Source organism: Magallana gigas, chromosome 7 (genome assembly GCF_963853765.1).
Source record: "Magallana gigas chromosome 7, xbMagGiga1.1, whole genome shotgun sequence".
Lineage (NCBI taxonomy): Eukaryota > Metazoa > Mollusca > Bivalvia > Ostreida > Ostreidae > Magallana > Magallana gigas.
Window position 1 is genome coordinate 18,794,949 of NC_088859.1, and position 18,996 is coordinate 18,813,944.

At 33.6% G+C, this 18,996-nt stretch overlaps 2 protein-coding genes across 2 annotated transcripts; both read left to right on the plus strand.

Annotated features, from left to right (window-relative positions):
* Window position 1: 1 nt before the first annotated feature.
* LOC105321776 (syntaxin-8) lies at window positions 2-7,076 on the plus strand. Its single transcript, XM_011420227.4, has 8 exons — window positions 2-131; window positions 546-645; window positions 868-962; window positions 1,272-1,373; window positions 1,600-1,730; window positions 1,968-2,060; window positions 3,958-4,059; window positions 5,411-7,076. The coding sequence occupies exons 1-8, from the start codon at window positions 115-117 to the stop codon at window positions 5,488-5,490; spliced, it is 720 nt and encodes a 239-aa protein (XP_011418529.1). The 5' UTR covers window positions 2-114; the 3' UTR covers window positions 5,491-7,076.
* A 2,581-nt stretch (window positions 7,077-9,657) lies between these two features.
* LOC105321775 (probable inactive protein kinase DDB_G0270444) lies at window positions 9,658-18,994 on the plus strand. Its single transcript, XM_011420225.4, has 5 exons — window positions 9,658-10,162; window positions 11,818-11,892; window positions 14,648-14,758; window positions 15,518-15,591; window positions 15,703-18,994. Exons 1-5 carry the CDS (start codon window positions 10,121-10,123, stop codon window positions 17,009-17,011), a joined length of 1,611 nt encoding a protein of 536 aa, XP_011418527.3. The 5' UTR covers window positions 9,658-10,120; the 3' UTR covers window positions 17,012-18,994.
* Window positions 18,995-18,996: the final 2 nt, after the last annotated feature.

Sequence of the window (18,996 nt, forward strand, 5' to 3'; positions counted from 1 at the left end):
CTTTACTCAGTCGGACCCTTTCATAGTTGACTTGCGAAAAACTCAGAGGCGTATCGATAGTGCGCACGCAAGTATTTTAGTTGTAAACTTCCTGTCAGTTTTAGATCACAAGACATGGCGAGCGACACTTGGTAAAAATTAGTGTTATCATGAAATTAAAAAAGGATTAATATGATATTAAGAATTGGAATGAGAATTTTAAAACAAAGCTTTTTTAATTGATAGATAAAACATATAACGTTGTGTATTGGCAATCAGTTTGGACAATTCAACATGCACATATTCAATGACCCTCTTATGCTTATCATACTTGACTATACTGTATATTGATCAGTGTGAACATGGTTATTAGGTTATTGTTAAGACAGAAATGCCTGCTTCGATTTTGTTGCTTGAACAACTTTGTATTTGTATAATTGATCATTTTTTAAATTAAAACATTATATATCGCCACATTACATAGTGATACATTGTGTTGATCGAGATTGACTTGATAATCTGTACTTAAAGTTTAGTACATGTACATGTTATTGACTTTTTTTAAGGTTGGCCGAATATGACGCCTGTGCAAGGCTTGGGCAGACCCTTATGGAGAATATTACTGAGAGAAACAAACACAACAGAACTAGTTCACAGTATACAAAAGTAATATTCAGCTTTCATGATATACAAAGAACATAATCCTCCCACTTTAACACTATTCTTATTAGAACGCCACCTGACACCTGATAACTCAATCTGATTTTAATAAGACAGTATGCTAGGTGTAACATATAATAGTATTATATGAAAGATAGGAATTTCCTCTGAACTTAATCAAATATCGGTAACTTTGTTGGAGGCAAATTTGTTTGGTTTTCTTTTCAGTTGTCTGCACAGATTCGAGTGTCCATGAAACAGTTTACACAGTCCCTGAACAAGTTGAAACAATCTCTGATCAGGGCATCATCCTCATATCATATGTATCCTCTTTGTTTCTCAGGGGGCTAAGTTATACTTGCAATAAACTATACATGATTGCCAAACTGATTGAAAAAACATGTTTACTTTGATAGGAATTTAGATTAAATTCACAAATCACATTGTAAAGTTATTAAAGATTGGCCTCAGAACATAACATGCATTCATTTTGAACAAAAGTTTCTCTGAATGTAGATCCCCTCTGATTTGTTAAAATTTTGGTAAATTGTCAAGAACATTTGTTAATTTATGTGTGCAAGAAATTCAGAATATTTTTCTCATATGATCTGCCAACCTTAACAAAGCCCAAGAACACAGAGAGAAGTAGAGCGGCGACAAATGATGATGGATAATTTAATAACGAAGGAGAAACAGTTGGACCAGGCATTTAAAAATGAAAACACAGAGTCAAGGTATTAAATATTGATTTATTTTAAAAGTAACATAGTTCCTCATTTTCCATGAACAAAAAAAAAAAAAAGAATTTGTAAGTTTGAAACATCACTGTTTAAAAATGTGATATTTATTTAGGCACTGGCAAGTGAAAATTAATAACATGCTGACTTTATTATTTGAGAAATGTGATTCATGTATAAACTCCCTTTGTACCAGTACAGATATTTAGGTTGTTATCAACAGGTCCTCATTGATGGGGGCAGGGGCCAGTGGTTTTGGGGGTAGGGATCCTTGGGGAGTGAGGGACGAGCCTGAGGAGTTCGAAGGCTTCGACAATCAGGCCATAGCCCAGCAACAGAAAACTATCATACAAGGTAGTGTGTTGTACCATAAAGGGTACCTGTAATGCCACTCAATTTTTGATATTTTGGAGATCTATCTGAAATAAAACATTCTGAAAATCTTTCTGCAATCGCATAAGTACTTTTCGAGATTTTCGGGGGGAAACCTGATTTCAACCCTGTACAATTTTAAATTGAGCCAATTTGGCATGAGATGAGCTGTAAAATAAGGAATTTACAGTATATTTTTGATCTATTGTTTTTCTGTAGAACAAGACAAAGGATTAGATTCTCTCTCTAAAGTTATTTCAAGGCAGAAACAGATGGCAATAGATATAGGAAATGAAGTGGATGGTCAAAATGGTGAGTGTTGAATTCTTTTAGCTTTAGTACTGGGTGCATGTTATTTTTATAGAATTTAAGAAGCATCTGGAAGAGAGACACAGTTTCTGCTTTAAAAAATGAGGGCATGTTTTGAGTTGACAGTTAGTTCCCAGAACACTGCAGTAACTATCAATTTTTTAAATGCATGGTATACAAATCAGATTATTTTCTCTGAGGGAAGGGCGAGAAATTCATGTATGTATCGATATTTCATGTGTACTATATATTTACTAAAAAAATACATATGAAATCCCCCCTTTCAACATGAATATTTATATACCTCCTAAGGACTAAATAATAGTTTATTTTATTTTAGAATTGTCTATCCATGAAAATTTGTCTTCAAGAATGCATTATAATTTGAAGACTTCCACAAGTTGCAGGGTTGTTCTTTAGCCAGTTAATGTCTTGCAATGAATATTTGTTGATTTTCCTTTTTTGCCCCCATCATAGGGCAAAATTATTATATTACAAAACTCAAAATATAATTTGAAATTTCATAAGCAGACCTGATATTATAGATTGATATGGTCAAAGGGAGATAACTCTAAAGAATGTTAAAGTCATCTCTGTCAGATTTCATAAGGCCAAAAAAAATTAATGATTTGTTTTTCAGGCACCGCCGCATCAGTAGAATTATTGCTGCATCAAACTTTTTTATCGCTATTTTTCCGGATTTTTCATATCCTATCATTATCGGTTTTCTCTATTATGGAATCAATGTAACATGGTAAACAATAAATGCTTGTTTCTGTCAGTGAAAACGTTATTTTATTACTTTGCCAAGTTATCGCTAAAATAATCATAAAACTGTTTGTCTACAGTTATCTTTAAAATTAAAAAAATCCAACGGTTGTAATTGGGTCAAAGGGTTGGACTAATACCTCCAAAATACACTGAAACACATAGACTGGTTTTATTTGTCATTTAGCCGACACAATTACGAAACATTTCATCTACAAAATGTATGAATACACCTAATAAATTAAATTTAAAAAATTGGATAAGATTTTAATTTTTTTATTTAATTGACTTGCTTCTAATCCAATTTAAATTAAGGTTGAATCTGTGTATACATGTATTATCATTAGCATTATGCCATTGTCAAAGAATGGAAGTCCACCTGATTTCTCAAACTTCTCCCTATCTTTCTGTGAGGGAAAATTTCAGAAGTGAAGTCTCCCTAAACTAAATTTGCCCTATGTTGGTCCCTGTTAACACTACCACTGAAATTTCTCTGTTATCTTCAGAAATTGAAGCCTCTGTGATATTGCCTAGTAGCAGGAATAAAGGAAAATTCTATTGTTTGAGAATTTTTTGATGACTTATTTACTTTTCCTTGATTTCTGTCCTCAAGCAATGAAGATTAATAAGAATGCTTTATTTGATAAATTTTTATATGGCAAATTCAACTAGTGAAATGCCATAAGAAGTCCCCTATTTCAGTTCAGACTTGTGTTATTACTGTGGAGGGGAAAGATGGGCTGCAAAATGAAGCAGGGGCACAAACCATTTGTCATTTTTTGTTCATCTGCAAAAACTTAACCTTGGAAAGGAAACAGAGACAGTTTAAACTAAAAAGAACAAATTAAAAGAAATATTTAAACTTAGCCAATGTATCAGCTTGATGAATAAATAATAAAATATGGGTTACGGTTACTGTAAATTTTGTCCTTTAAAAAATAAAAACAAAAACAAAAAAACCCCTGCCTGCCTCATCAATATTTCAAACTTTTGACCCGAGAAACTAATGATTAATTTTTTTTGGCCAAAGCAGACCTGATATGGTCAAAGGGAGATAACTCTAAAGAATGTTAAAGTCATCTCTCTCAGCATGAACCCCTCAGATTAGAAAGATTTTACACTTATTTTGTAGACTTGATTGATGACATTGGGGACCACATGGACCAAACCAAAGAACGACTTGTCAAAGAGACCAGGCACATCAGAATAGTGGACAGGAAATCAGCCACCTGTGGTACTTTGATTATATCAAGTTTATCCACATTTACTAGTACATACCGGTAGTACTATCTCAGAGAAACACTGCAGCGGATTTGTTCTTTACCAATACAAACTGCCTCAAAACTCTTTAAATACAACCCTTGTTCAATTATCTCAATTCAGTGAATGTTAAAAGGTTTTGAACATCAACATCAATTCAGAGTGAGGCAAAATGATTAAGAATGAAAATTTAATCTGGGTAAAATTGGAAACACCGAAAAAAAAAAAAAAATATCGGAACACAGTCTTGGTTATTAACTCATATTTTTTAACCTTGTTATGATCATGAGATTTTTTGTTTAATATCAATTGTTTAGGACTAAATATATGGTGCATACAGTTCTTGTATAAAGAATCTACTTCCAAATTAAAATTTTCAGTTTTTCTCATAATCTCAAAAATATCAGCCATTGATATCATGGTATTCAGAGATTAAACATCTCGCTGGGCTCATGCACCCTCGATGGTACTGGAGCTCAGTCTGTTAACATTTTTGAAAATGTTGATATTAATATTCAACTTTCACCTTTATGCTATATGCAACCTTAAATTCTTTATCAATAGCAAAGACCTCCAAGATGATCATTTTTTGAATGTTATTTATTGTAATACAGATCTGTTCCTAATTCAGGATACCGTAATTATTGCAACAGATTGGGGTTGTTTTTCTCCAAATGATGTTTATGGTACTCAAATCATGCATGTACAGTTTAATGTTACGTATATGTTTTCGTTCAAAGTACCACTTAATTTAATTTGGTTTATAGTTCAAATTGTAATATACTGATCTCAAATAATAAGAGGACCCTATCATACACTAAGCAAAATCTAAACTGAAAAGTGTGATGTTAAATCCACTTTTGCTGACAGGAAGTTGTAATATAATTTTTGCAATGTATTTATATTGATTCTTTTTAGTTTTTACAGTGTTTTATTACTCGAAGGTCATTTCTTTGAAAACTTTTCTTTTATTGAAAAAGTTACCAATTGGAAATTTGAAAATTAAGGCATAACTGCAGATCTGGAGCTTTACAGGAAAATTTACCATTTCCTGCAGAGCTACAATTGAGGTCTGCAGCTGATTTATGCAAAGTAAAACTTATAAATGCATGTATTTGTATTTTATGATTTTTAAGAAAACATTTCTATCATCATTATTTAGCAGTCACATAATCAGTCTCTCTACCATTCTCACTCTTTTGTCATTTCAATATATTGCAGAGATCTTTGAAGAAAAACAAAATGATAATACATGTAATTATAAAATTTTCCAATTTGAAAACTGTAGCTTGCCTTTTAATGATGTCAACCTTACTTTCTTGTAGGATACTGGGTAGCCATTATTCTGATATTCGTGGCAATCATCGTGATACTAATAGTGCCTTTCAATGGAAAAGGAGTGTAGCAGAGAATTACGAACTCAAAGTAAAAGTGAAAATACATTGTTAACAAGCCTTCTTCTGAGAACGGGGCAATGTGGTGCATTCAGAAACTGATGGATTGAAACTGTTTAAAGTGCTTTAAATTTGCAGAGTCAAAATGTGATATGAGTGTATATTGTGTGCAATTACATAATTTTAAATTTTAACATATAAGTAGAACTTTATGTAATTTTAATATTTAAGTAGAACTGGGGTTAAATTTAAACAGTTAGGTACATATTGTGCCCTAGAGAAAATGTAGCTGATATGTACAGTGAAAATATCAGTAGAGGATGCCGTGAAGAAAATTGGAAATGAGAATGATTTCGAGAAAAGTTTTTTCAATTGTCATTTAGATAACTACTTTGCTATATACTAGCAATTAGTACCAATAGATTAATGTTTGTTATGTTTCATTCCAGATTGCATCAGGTTTCTTTTTTCACACACTGCATCACGAAGAGTATTTATATAGACCATTTTGTATATAAACTGAGTGCATTTTAATGTTTAAACCTGTAATTAGTTTTCAAGACTCTAATTTCGATCTAATCAGAACAAAGTTAAATCTAGATGTACATTATATACCACCATCCTCCAAGTTACAATTAGTTGTCCCAGTTTTCCTATTGTGACAAGGTTGATACATGTATTTATGACGTGATGGTACAGTATTATATACATTGGTATACATGTGCATACAAAGATGTATGGAAATATATTTAAATCTGGTACGGTACAACAGAAATTCTCTTGTATTTACTTACAAAGATAAGACACAATTTACTCAATTCGTTAAATGAAAATTTTTATCATGATATATGCTATACATTTATTGATCATCATGTATTTATGAATTCTATCTCTGTAATAAAACCTTTATCTATACAGCATTGTACATTTATTTTACCAGTTTGTTAGAGAAGAGGCGTCATTCAGTCCCCCAAAAAATGTATACTATTATGTGTAATGAAGTGGATAAGTAGTCTTCACTTGTAGTGTACAAGTGTCAGTAAGTACTTTACATACATGTGCCTGAGGGTGTACATGTGTGTACAATATATGTGTATTGCTACATTAATTCATTACACACTGAACATTTGGTTTATACAGAGGAAAAGACAGACCTGTACATTGGTTACAAATAGCTAAAGGTTAAACCCCAATAGGTCAGATCAGTACCTTGATTCATGCATGTACACAATTACCTGTTGATCTGCGCACCAACTATAATATAATGTTTAGAAGATGTATGGTGAGCACAGTAATATTAAACCCATCCCTCCCTCAACCCCATCTATCCACTAACCCACACATTGCACTACCAGCAATTTTCTTCGAGGGTCATATATGACTGACGCTTACCGTCAAAATGAAAAAAAAAGATGTTTAAGATTATTTAGTTTTGATATTTATACTGATTTTTATACAATATGTAATGAGGAACAATTAAAAGCTCTCTGTCATTATCCAGGCAAATAAGGGTACGTGAATGTGTAGTGTGTAATTAATAAATGTTGTATGTGTTGTGTCGCAAAACCCTCAACTTTATTAACAAAGTCACCCCCCCCCCCCCAAAAAAAAATGCGAACTTCCGTGGGAAAATGTTTGAAGCAATTGTTTGTGCATTAAATAATACACGGGTTTTCCGGGTATTGCTACCTTGAATTTTTCGAATCTCTGCGGAAGTACCTGGATTTTCTTTTTATAGAATACGAACTCGGCAATGGCAAGGAGTGAAGGACAAATATAGAAAACAGCGGAAGAAGGCCTGTCTTTTGACTAGGTATAAACTGCCATTCAACTCTATATTTACTTGATAATTTATCTGGTCCCTTCATTTTGCTCAGCCTATGGAGCTCCCCCCCCCCCCCGTTTTATAAGTTAAAACCCATAGAGTTCGCATCCCTTGCTACCCCATGTGATAAGGCAGGGTACAATAGTTTCGGCGCGACTGTTGAGAGAGAGAGAGAGAGAGAGACTTCCTTAAGTCTCTGTTTTAATAATTGAAATGCTTTCTTTAATATATGATGCCAAACATATGTTTGATAACATTTAAAGGTATTAGAGAGCATATATTAAAATTTCTGAAACAGAGTTAAATTTGCAATACATCCACACCTCTGGACAAGTCCTTCCATGCGTCCTTTTACCTGGCTAAGTTTCGTCTTGTGCGTTCATGTGCCGCCCAATACTTCAGGAGCTCTGCGTTCTAGCGTAATGTGATGCCATAACTTACAGACGAGCTTTTCTGAACAACAGTACTATATATATTTTATATATATAAATATGTTTTGTTACCTTTTTATCTTTCATCTTTTTTTTAATGTTTTCTTAGAATTTATAATCAATGTATGCCACTTCATTATCTACAAAAGGATCGAGGGAAAAAAGTATAAGGACAAATGTTCTATGCTGAATTAATTTGTTATAACATAGGTTTACTCAGTCGCAACAATTTAAGTGTATGTACTTACATGTGGTACTAACAATGCTTGAAATGTGCCCCTCCCTGCGCAGTGTTCCGAACACCAGAACGGATTCCTCTTCAGTGAATGCTGTCATGCTTTGGATTCATTTAGTTCCGCAGGGGCCTGCGTGTTTATTTTGTATCTTTTTCAAAGGACAATGGGGATATGATTTAGTGGATTGGTTTGTACTAATTATGAATAAAATATTGTTTTGATTAATAATTCGTTAAGGGTGTTTATTCGTTTGTTGGATACTCATAAAATCCACGAAAAAAGAGCGACCACGATTTCTGATAATATAACAGCTGTTCTGAATGTTGTGAAATCTGGAAGATCGATGAAAACACGTATACTTGTTCAGTTATATGTGTCATGTTGTGAATTTTGAATTTACCGGGTGGCAGTAAATACAAAATTCACAATTGTCATGTTGTGAATTTTGTATTTACTGCCACCCGGTAAATTCAAAATTCACAACATGACATATGGTTAACTTTCTCCATGTTGTTGATTTGTTCAAATGCCATTTCCATCGCAGCTTACCAATTTACTAAAATTTTATAATTAAAGAATTTTTTAAACATAATAAGCAATAGTATAAAATCTCTCTCTCTCTCTCTCTCTCTCTCTCTCTCTCTCTCTCTCTCTCTCTCTCTCTCTCTCTCAGTTTTCAAATTTCTGCTGTCTATGGTTTTTTTTCCTTAAGAAATGATACAAGAAACTTTATTTTCTAAAGAAAATGTTACTGAGATTGTTTTTCATTAGAATTGATCGTAGCTCCAAACATCTCGTTACAGTTGTATATAATGTACATGCGCGGATCCAAAAATTTTTCCAGTGGTTGGGTCCGAGGGATATTTAAGTTTGCCCGGTGGGGGGGGGGGGCATTTTTGGGGGTAAATGCTTATAGTTTATCAACTTTTTTTCTTTTTACCATATATTTTATTGTAAACAAACATTTTTCAAAGAATAGTTGAAAAGTAACCTTGACCGATTTTTCTGCGCCTTAAATTAAAAAATATATATTTTCTCCAGCTTTTTTGGCCTCATATTCATAATTTTCCAACCTTCATTTCCTCAGATTTGATATTCACAATTCAAATAAGAGTTTTCGGCTCGCATATTGCAAAAGATAATATAGTAGAGCTCATAAAAAAATCTTCGTGTTGTGTTTGAAATATTAAATTTTATAAACGAATTGTTAAAAAAAACTGTTTCAATGCATGTCAAAAAGTGTAAAATGAATCTACTTTTATCAATATAGATTTCTTTAAAATCTGGAAAAAAAATGCAATTAACATAAAACCTTCCAACACAAGAATTGTTTTCAATGAAATATATAGAGAAAATTGAAAAAAAAAATGCCATACTTTTGGCACGCGAGGGTATACTTAATATAGTTAGCTGTATAGTTTAAAAAAAAATAATTTTCCAGGGGGGAGGAGTCTGGAAGCCCCCAACCCTCCTTCTATATCCGTCTCAGATTTTTTATTCTAGATAAAAACAAAACAAAAACAGAACGAAATTCTTTGGAACCAAACGCTTTATAGAAACGAAATCCTATTTTAAGGCTATGTCAACCAAACATGGTGTAACAGGAAATTGTTGAAGAAGAAGAAAAATAAAACCAGCACAAATTTAAATCATATACAGATCGAATTTTATCGATAGAGGTGAAGGGTTTTAAATTAATCTCTCCGGCGTTTGGCCTTTGTGGGACGTATAGATTTAACCAAAATCCCCCCTATATAACAGTTGATAACCCGGAAGTTTTGATGTAGTGACAGGGTTCCAATACCCACAGCCGACCCCTAGCTCAGAATACACCCGGACAAAAGGCTTCATCAACATTAGAACAACTTTACGAAACAAGGAAGAAACGTATAAAACTTCAAAATTATTGTGTATTGGAGCTTTAGTAGTGAAGAATCTATTGTACAGTTTAGTGCGTTGAAAACTTACATGCATAGAAGCTAGTATATATATATAGTGTTTAGCTGAGACACCATGTCAAGACTTCCGAAAGTCAGGTGAGAGAGTTTATAGGGGTAGAGATAGTATATTTATCTCACCTGTGCCGTGTACCTGGAGTCAGCGATCACCTGGGATTTAGACTTTTATGACAGGGTTTTAACCTAACAACATGACGGATGTTAGATTTGAGGGACTACTTCAAAAACCAGGGGTATGTTTTAGCACCTTTATGTTTATTTTTAATCAACTCGACCAACTTCGAAAATCGGCTTTCTGTTTTATTATGATATTTAACTTTAACTATACCCATTGAGTGACCAAGTTGTTTAGAATTGTTTGTACATATATATGTGTGAGTGCATTATTTGTACAGTTATATTAGTAAACGTTGATTTCTGCCATCGGGTAGATAGATAAGTTACTGTCTGGTACATGTACTTACCGTGTATATACAGTACTAAATTAGAATATCAAATGAAAAATTAAACAATGTGAATTCTACATGTACTTTAAATTCAAAGTGTAAATGTTTGTAGTTCTCAATTTTTATCGGCTCGAAGAACATTGAAAATTCAAATGTACATGTACATGTAAATTGCATAATAATTCACAAAACACTTGTACTGCCGTTGAACGTAAAGCCTGTATACAAATGAATTAATGTACGGTGTTTGCATCATAACTTTTAATATATCAATGCTTTATATAGCGTCTGAAATAATTTAAAAGAGATTTTTTGTACCCTAAATTTCTATACCTTGACAAGCTACTGCAAAGCATGCGTGACAATCTTCTTGGCATTTTAACCCCAAAAAACAACAGACCAGAAATCTATATTATCTAAGAGTCCTCGATCTACGATGTTTATTTAGTATACCATCTGTATTTTTAACAAATATCGACTTACAGAATGATCTATTTTACATTCTTTGACTGCATGGAATATTAAATCGCAATATACGTGAACAAACGACCATTTAAAGAAGAACGTTTATGTACACAATGTCATGCAATTTTGAATTGTACGCTTTAGATGTATTCTAAAATGTAAAGTTAAATCAATAAACATTGCATGTGTTTTTAAAAGACTACACATCTCTTTTAAGAGTGGTTTAGCTAGAAATGAACTATTTTGGTTGTTGTTTTATTGAGCATATTGAACAACAACAAAGTCTAGAATCTATATAAATTGTACATCGTTAAATATACCGTATGACACTGAAACAATTTGGGTATAATATCGGCAGATTTGGTTGAAGACAAAATTTATGTTATGATTTGGGAGAGACTATTAAGCAGACAACTGTTAAATTTTCTTGCACAATGTAAGATAAATAAAAATCAATCTTTTCTCACCAGCAATGTCATTGGTAACGATATAATTATACATATGCTTTGGCAAAATGAAGACTCGGCGAACGATGGTAAAAAATGTGAAACACTTCACGTGCTGATTCATGTCATGTTGCAGTAAACGTGAAATATTCTTGTATTGTATAGTAATTAGTAAATTTATCAATTTATTAAGCTTTTACTAAGCATAATCAACCAAACTAATTAAGCAATTAATGGTTCGATTGACAGACCATGCACTTCTACTTCGAATGTTAATTATGTATCTAAAATTGGTTTTCAAACCCACTTTTGATTATTCACGTATTACACGTGCTTGTATAATACAGGAAAGCCGGCTTCTAACAATCAAGATGTTTCCTTTTAATTAATACAAGTGCTGTTCTTAATCCGATGTAAATAACAAACGTGTTGACAAGTTTTTATGTCACACAATGGTAATGCCACTCATGTGACAATTTACACGTGTGTGCGCGTTGGGCTGCTAATAAACAACTCCGTTTTTCATTTCAGAGAATTCCCGGACGAAAAACGAAGGTTTGGTGCGTTTTGAGCGATCAGGAACTATTGTTTTACAGGGAAAACAAGGTAAACCAACTAAATATACGCACTTCTCTCTCTCTCTCTCTCTCTCTCTCTCTCTCTCCACACACACAAACTCTTGCTAAAAATCATATTTGTATTAATAATACATAATCATATACAATTTATCAATATTTGAAAAAAAAATCATATGTACATTCTATATGTTATGTTGCGTGCAATAAACAGTTTAATGATATATACTAAATGTAATGTACACTTAGTCATGAAACCACGAAGATGAAAAATTGTAATGGTTCAGGGCGATCTCTTTCATCAGGGATTCGGCGCCATGACTCATGTCTATCTCTATATACGTGTACTTTTTGACACACTGTCTCTGGTGACGGAGCAAAATATGACCTCCACCCACCTGTCTCTGTCTCTCTCTCTGTGTCTCTCTCTCTGTGTCTCTCTCTCTCTCTCTCTCTCTCTCTCTCTGTGTGTGTCTCTCTCTCTCTCTCTCTCTCTCTCTCTCTCTCTCTCTCTCTGACTTTCTGTTTGTCCGTCCGTCTGTCTTTCTATATCACCCTCTAATGCTTGAGGAAAATGGCGGGCGATCGTGAGTTCCCCATGTCAAAATCTTCTGTATTAAACTAAACTACAGAATAAAGTAGTTCTACTAAATTAACGTACTGTATATATAAAGATTCAGTAGGTTGACTGATAGACCGGCATACATATGTAAACGATTCGATAATTCGAAATGTAGACATACAAACATGCTTAGGAGCATTAAAGGTTGAGAATTCGACAGGTAGGTATAGACAGAGAGACAGTATCTGACATGTCAACCCGTCAACATGTCAACCCGTCAACATGTCTACCCGTCAACATGTCTATCCTTCTACTTAGTGTGGATCTGTCTATCCGTGTACCTATCAGCCTATCCACCTGTCGATCAGCCTATTATCTCGATCTGTCTATCTATCAACCTGTCTACCCGTCGATTCGCCTATCTCTCGATCTGTCTATTCTTCTACTTCTCAGCTTGCCTATCCGTCGATCTGTCTATTCGTCCATCTATCAACCTGTCTACCCGTCGATTTGTCTATCTATCTACTTATCAGCCTGTCTACTTTTCGATCTGTCTATCCGTCTACTACTCGGCCTGTCTACTTGTCCAACCACCTTTTTGTCAACCTGTTTATTCGTCAATTTTTACACCTATAAATCGCCCTGTCGTTATTTATCTTCTCAATTATAAACGATGTTCATTATTTTTTATTATAAGGGTATATTGTCACAGCCTAGTACCTGTTTTTTTTCTTCCTGAAAACTGTTTGTAGACTTAATAATTTGAAATATTTAAACCGATAAATCGATAAATAGGACTTTATTTTAATTTTAATTTGCACTTGATTCCAGTTTAGACTTACATTTTTTAAATGGTCCTTTTTGGTAGACACCAACTGCAAAGCGACTACATGCGCATGTATGCCAAAAAAAAAATACGTACAAGTAATTTTAAGCCGGAATTTATTGGGTTAAAAAATCATAACACTTCCCTTTACCCAAATAAATACAAATACCACTGCCTTGCTGTACTTGTGCATGGATGTATTATTTTTTTTTTAATAGAATGTGTGTGCTCATACATGTACATGCATTAATCATATTCAATAGAATGACAATTTTTAACAACATATATTCGAATAAAAATTGTTGACACTTACATGTACATGTTTTTTTGTTTCCTTCTCCATATTGTTTTAGTTTCCCACCTGAAAGTATATTATAGTATTATTTTCCCACAGAAGTTGAAAATACTACTCTAATCATCACTCATGAATTTCCTTAATTAACCATACAAACAAAAACACCCCTTAAATTTCTTACAGTCATTTAAAATAATTGGACACTCAGAAATAACTTCGATAAATATTTAGATGTAAGTGTAATTATAATTCCACTTCTACGGTGAAATCGATCAAAGTACCTATATTGAATTTATTTTTAATAGGCATTCGAACCGGGAATTCCCAAATATTGCTAATTTCGTAGACCTGCCCTTGGAATTTCACTTCCCTTTAAACCAATAGATGTACACAGAAGAACTGAAATGGTTTTGAATACTTTGTTGCATATCATTTAACTTAATTAAATCTATCAAAAGTTTAAAACACATATATTCTGAGAACTATCGATTTTTTTCAGCAAATTTTTTAAACATCAATGTATGATCGTTTTATTTGTGTGTAAAAACATAAAACTTCCTTTGATGGTTAAGTTTTTGTTAGAGAACGGATGGATTAAAATTCTGGTTGATTTTATTTTGATATGCCCCTCTAAGAGTTTTGTGCTCTTCTTTTGTTTTTGGAGGTCCATTTGTTCGTATATGTATTTCAGTTGTATATTCTACTTGTTCGATAAAGCACAGTGGATTCATTCGTATATTCTACTTATACGTATATATGTTTAAAGCCAAAGGAAAAAAAATGTATTTCAGTTGTAAACTCTACACCAGCAATATTCGTCACGTTTCCGCGCTGAAATAAATTTAAATCTCTCTCGTAAAAATAATCTTGACATTGTAATATTTGAATTTTATAAGTGCTGATATTAGGAAATTCCTAAGTTTCTACCCCTTATTCTAGGTTAAGTAAAATATTATTGCCAGTCTTTTAACCGCTTATCTAAATACTACAGTACAATATAAAATACATCGAAGCAGGAAGTTCGAAAAAAAATTTACTTGTCAACCCACTCAAGTGTTGAAAATGAATTGTTGTTAAACTCTTTTTTTTTCATTCCACATCAGAGGTCATCTTGCGTTGGTTCACTGGAATTGTCACTGGTGCGGAAAGTCGAGAAAGTGGTCTCCAACGAGAGAGATTTCCGTGTAGATCATAAAGGAAAAGTTGTTGTTTATGTAAGTATAATACAAATGATTTGATATTTCTCTCTTCGTAAATTAATAGGGATTATCTCAGTTTTTGAATGAGCAGATCAGGCAAAAATGTTTTTACTATTACAATGTAATTGTTTATGCACACTTTCAGTAACCTGTATATATGGGGATGTTCTGTTGTGGTTAAAAAGATGTTTAGGTTTATACGAGAAATAGTGTGGGGTATTTAAATTTTTTCATCTCCAATTTCTATGAATCTACCCCCCTCACCAAAGTTACTACGGGGCCCAGTACAGGTCCTTGTATTTTGCTCAAAAGAATTTTTGCTAATATACATGTATTCAAACTACTGTCTTAAATACCGCATATATTTCATGAACTGAAACATTCTTGGTAAACTTGTTTTGCATAATTGTCGCAAGGCATTTGTTTTCTTTTGTTTTAATGATGAATTCGTTACGATTAGAGATAAATTGGTCTGGAAAAAAAAATCCCATAACACTGAGTCAGAGGAATTGTTCAGTTATTCATGTCACACACAAAAACACACAGACACGTCGAAAAGTCACTCTGAGTCACAGAATATTAGGATTAATTTTATTTTATTGCTCTCTCTCTCTCTCTCTCTCTCTCTCTCTCTCTCTCTCTCTCTCTCTGAATCGTGTGCTTTGTCATCGTTTTAATGACATTATTCCAGAAATTGCACGATTTCTTTCAAATCAAACTTGCAATTTTCTTTTATCGATTTGTGATGTAATAGTTGTATAATTCTCCTCGCAGACGGCAGACGACAGCGCAAAACGCGATGAATGGATCACGAATCTTCTAGATGTTTTGCATGCCAATTGTAACAAGTAAGCTGATTAAATTTCATTATTTTCAATGTTTCACACGAAACAGGAAGTGTTCAAACACTCATCATATCTTTCATTTATAAGCATGAGTTATTGAAATTAATTTTTCAGACAAGTTCCTCTCGCACAAAACACAGTGAAATGTAAATTGGACACATCCCGAAAACAGACTTTACAAGATCAAGGGGAAATTTCGATCCAATCCAGAATCTTGTCGAGGAAACTGTCAGGTGTCAACAACACAGTCCCTCGAATAAATGACCAGACGACATTTTATGAAAATAACATTTCTCAAGGAGGCCAGAATTCAAGCAGAAAAGAGGGGCCAAATCTAAAAGAGGAGGATAAACCGGAAGTAAAGAAAACTTTTGCAAAAGAAACCACCACTGTAGCAAAAGAACAGCCATCGAACGAATCTCACGTGTTCACATCATCGGGATCATCGAGAAGAAGCAAGGAAGCAGTTACTGTAAAAACAGATACGATACGCCAAAGTAGTGTTCAGAAAGTATCTGAGACAGTGAATAAAGAAGGCGAATCGACGACGAACTTTGAGACCGAACCGGTAAATTCAAGACGATCCGACGCCAACGGAAAAATTAAGCAAGAATCTTTCGATCTAACGAAAAATATTGTAGGAAGGTCATCCATTGTGCCTTCGACAGGGAAAGAGAGCAGACCTGACTCAGGATATGAAACATTAGCTGGAAGTGAAAACAGGAGAAGTATAATCACCGAGGAATATGGCGAAGTCGATATCTCGAGGGTGGTAATGCGAAGAAGCAGACGTTCTATTAACAGCTTTACCATGAATAATTCCGAAAGTGAAGTTCCGAAAATCGAGCAAGTTCCCGTCTCAAACGGAATAAAGGATACCAAAACTACAAGCCCAGAACAAAATCCATTGCGTGAAAATCATATCGAAGAAGAGAACTGTGACGATTTATCACAGGAATGTGGTGTTAGTAATGGAGATCTCCACGCAGACGTTAACGAAGAAGAGTCGGACACAGTTTACGAAAATATTGCTTCACTTAGGAAAGAAAAGACACTTGAAAATTCTGTGAAAACTGTGAATGAAGAACACGATGTGGTTGTGCCAATGCGGAGAAGAGTGGTAAGCAAAAGAACCACTCTTGTTGATATGCATGTACCACAAGTTGTGGTGGAAGAAGCTGAAGAAGAAGATGATGAACATGTTGATGACGTCATACCCGCAACCGAAGGTCAGGAGGAAATGTTGATGAATCTAACCTTTGAACCTATCGAAGAACTGCCCTTTAAGGGGAAAGACATGCAAAGTGACGAATATGATTTCTCGGAAATTCGAGAAATTTTAAGTCATCGAAAAAGTCCTGTAAGAGAATCTGTCTCTCTTGACCCAGTAGAGGAATTGCGTAAACTACTAGAACAGGTGTAGACATTTTTCATACCTGGAGGTTATGTCTCTGTTTGTAATGATGTTCGTTCTCGTTTGTTGACACACACTCTTCAGAACACATTTGACAGAAGATGTATTAGAAATCGAACTCGAACTTTCAGATTTTTCTTGATTCGTAATACTGACAAGGCGCATGCGATTTTTCCATAGGCGTTTCCAATCTAATTTTTAAAGTATTATATATACAATGTACGTTTACCATTCATACGAGTTGATTTTATAGAAGAGAGGGTAAACGTAAATATAGACTTATCATTCGTCATTTACAAAATTAAATATGGAGCGCCTATGGATTTTTCAAATGACGTTAAAAAGGCATGCATTCTCAAGCTGTGTTCAGACACGTCTCTCTCTCTCTCTCTCTCTCTCTCTCTCTCTCTCTCTCTCTCTGACCTTTTGGGAGGGGGGCGGGGGTACTAAACAACTTTCATTTGGCTTGCAACAAGAGACTAGATTTTGTACTTGTAAAGTGTTGGCAATTCGTCATTTACAAAATTAAATACGGAGCACCTATGGATTTTTGAAGTTAATAAGGCATGCATTCTCAAGTAATGCTGTAGTGGTCAGACTCGTCTCTCTCTCTCTCTCTCTCTCTCTGAAAACATTGACTTTATGCATACTTGCTCTATATCTCTAATGTCCTTGTAACAAGTGTTGGCAAATCCTTTATAAGGAAAGAGATTCAATAGAAAAAAAAACGTGTGTTCAAAGTTTTAAAATGATTAAAAAGAGCAGATATAAATATAATTTTCTCTCAACATGAAGTGTGCGGCAGAAAACATTAGGTTATAAGAGAGTTGATCCTAAGTATTCGATTTTTTAATCGAAGAAAGCAATAGAATACATCCCTTAAATGTAGAAATGTAATGGATATTTAAAGTAGTTTATCTGTTAACAGTACAGCACCCTTTCGATCAAAGGTTCATTTTTTTAAATTTAAAGTTGTCGATTATCAGCACTTGATATAGTCTCACCCCCCCCCCCCCCTCCCAAATTACGGATCAGTTCCTTCTTGGACAATTTGTAAGGGGGGGGGGGTGTTTTTGTAGCTTGCTACAAGGGCATCAGGATGCATTAACATGTCATTTAATTTTTCATTAGTTCTAAATGGTACATGTTACACACAAAACACACAGCAATATCATGGTTCACAATTTGTGGTCATTCCATCACAAAACTGTCAGTGGCTTTAATACCAATGCTATATATATCATGTTCAACAGTCTTATAGTGGAGCAATCTTTATGAATATCGTGCAATTGATACAAAGCTCAGTCTTTTGATATAAATATTTGTTACATTTAAAAAAAAAAATGCAATAAAATTATACTAGGATAGAATTACGTTATATATTTAGAGACTTTGATGTATATATATATGTTAGTAAACCACCTTTGATCTGCATATTAAATATGTTTATAGCTGTAAATGAATATGATTTGCACTGTATAGATGTAGTACGTACATGTATATATGTCTGCGTTATTTATCAACGCATACAAGATTTTTTACATGTCTGATTTACAAGTCTAGAAGGACATATAGTTACATACATGTAGGAAGTATCAATTCTGCGATGCTATCATAGAAAAAAAAATATGAATTTCCTTATGATATTAACATCTTCTCTTCATGTTTTTCGTATTAATTATATTCAGGCGTTGATTTCCACTTTTAAAGGATACAAGCAGTAATACTGCGATGTTATGGGGATAAATGTTTGTCACGCGTGTAACTCACACGGAAAATAAGTTGGAGTGTAAAGTCAATATTGCAATATGCATACATTAATAAAAATACACATAGGTATAAGGTACAACATACTTTGAACTATATGTTGTCGCAATAGACTGATGGAAGTTTCGAGTTCAGAGATTAATCGTAATTATGTTTTAATAATTCAATATTAGTTATATATACAACTGTTCTCATTTCGAAATAAAAAATAGAAATACAATTTGATT

Bases quoted from the DNA above. Each gene is read 5' to 3' on its own strand.
- LOC105321775 (XM_011420225.4), top strand. From the start codon at position 10,121: ATGACGGATGTTAGATTTGAGGGACTACTTCAAAAACCAGGG. The intron at 14,759-15,517 runs GTAAGTATAATA...TTCTCCTCGCAG, and splicing joins AAGGAAAAGTTGTTGTTTAT to ACGGCAGACGACAGCGCAAA. The intron at 15,592-15,702 runs GTAAGCTGATTA...TTAATTTTTCAG, and splicing joins TTGCATGCCAATTGTAACAA to ACAAGTTCCTCTCGCACAAA.
- LOC105321776 (XM_011420227.4), top strand. The intron at 1,374-1,599 runs GTATTAAATATT...TGTTATCAACAG, and splicing joins AATGAAAACACAGAGTCAAG to GTCCTCATTGATGGGGGCAG. The intron at 4,060-5,410 runs GTACTTTGATTA...ACTTTCTTGTAG, and splicing joins CAGGAAATCAGCCACCTGTG to GATACTGGGTAGCCATTATT.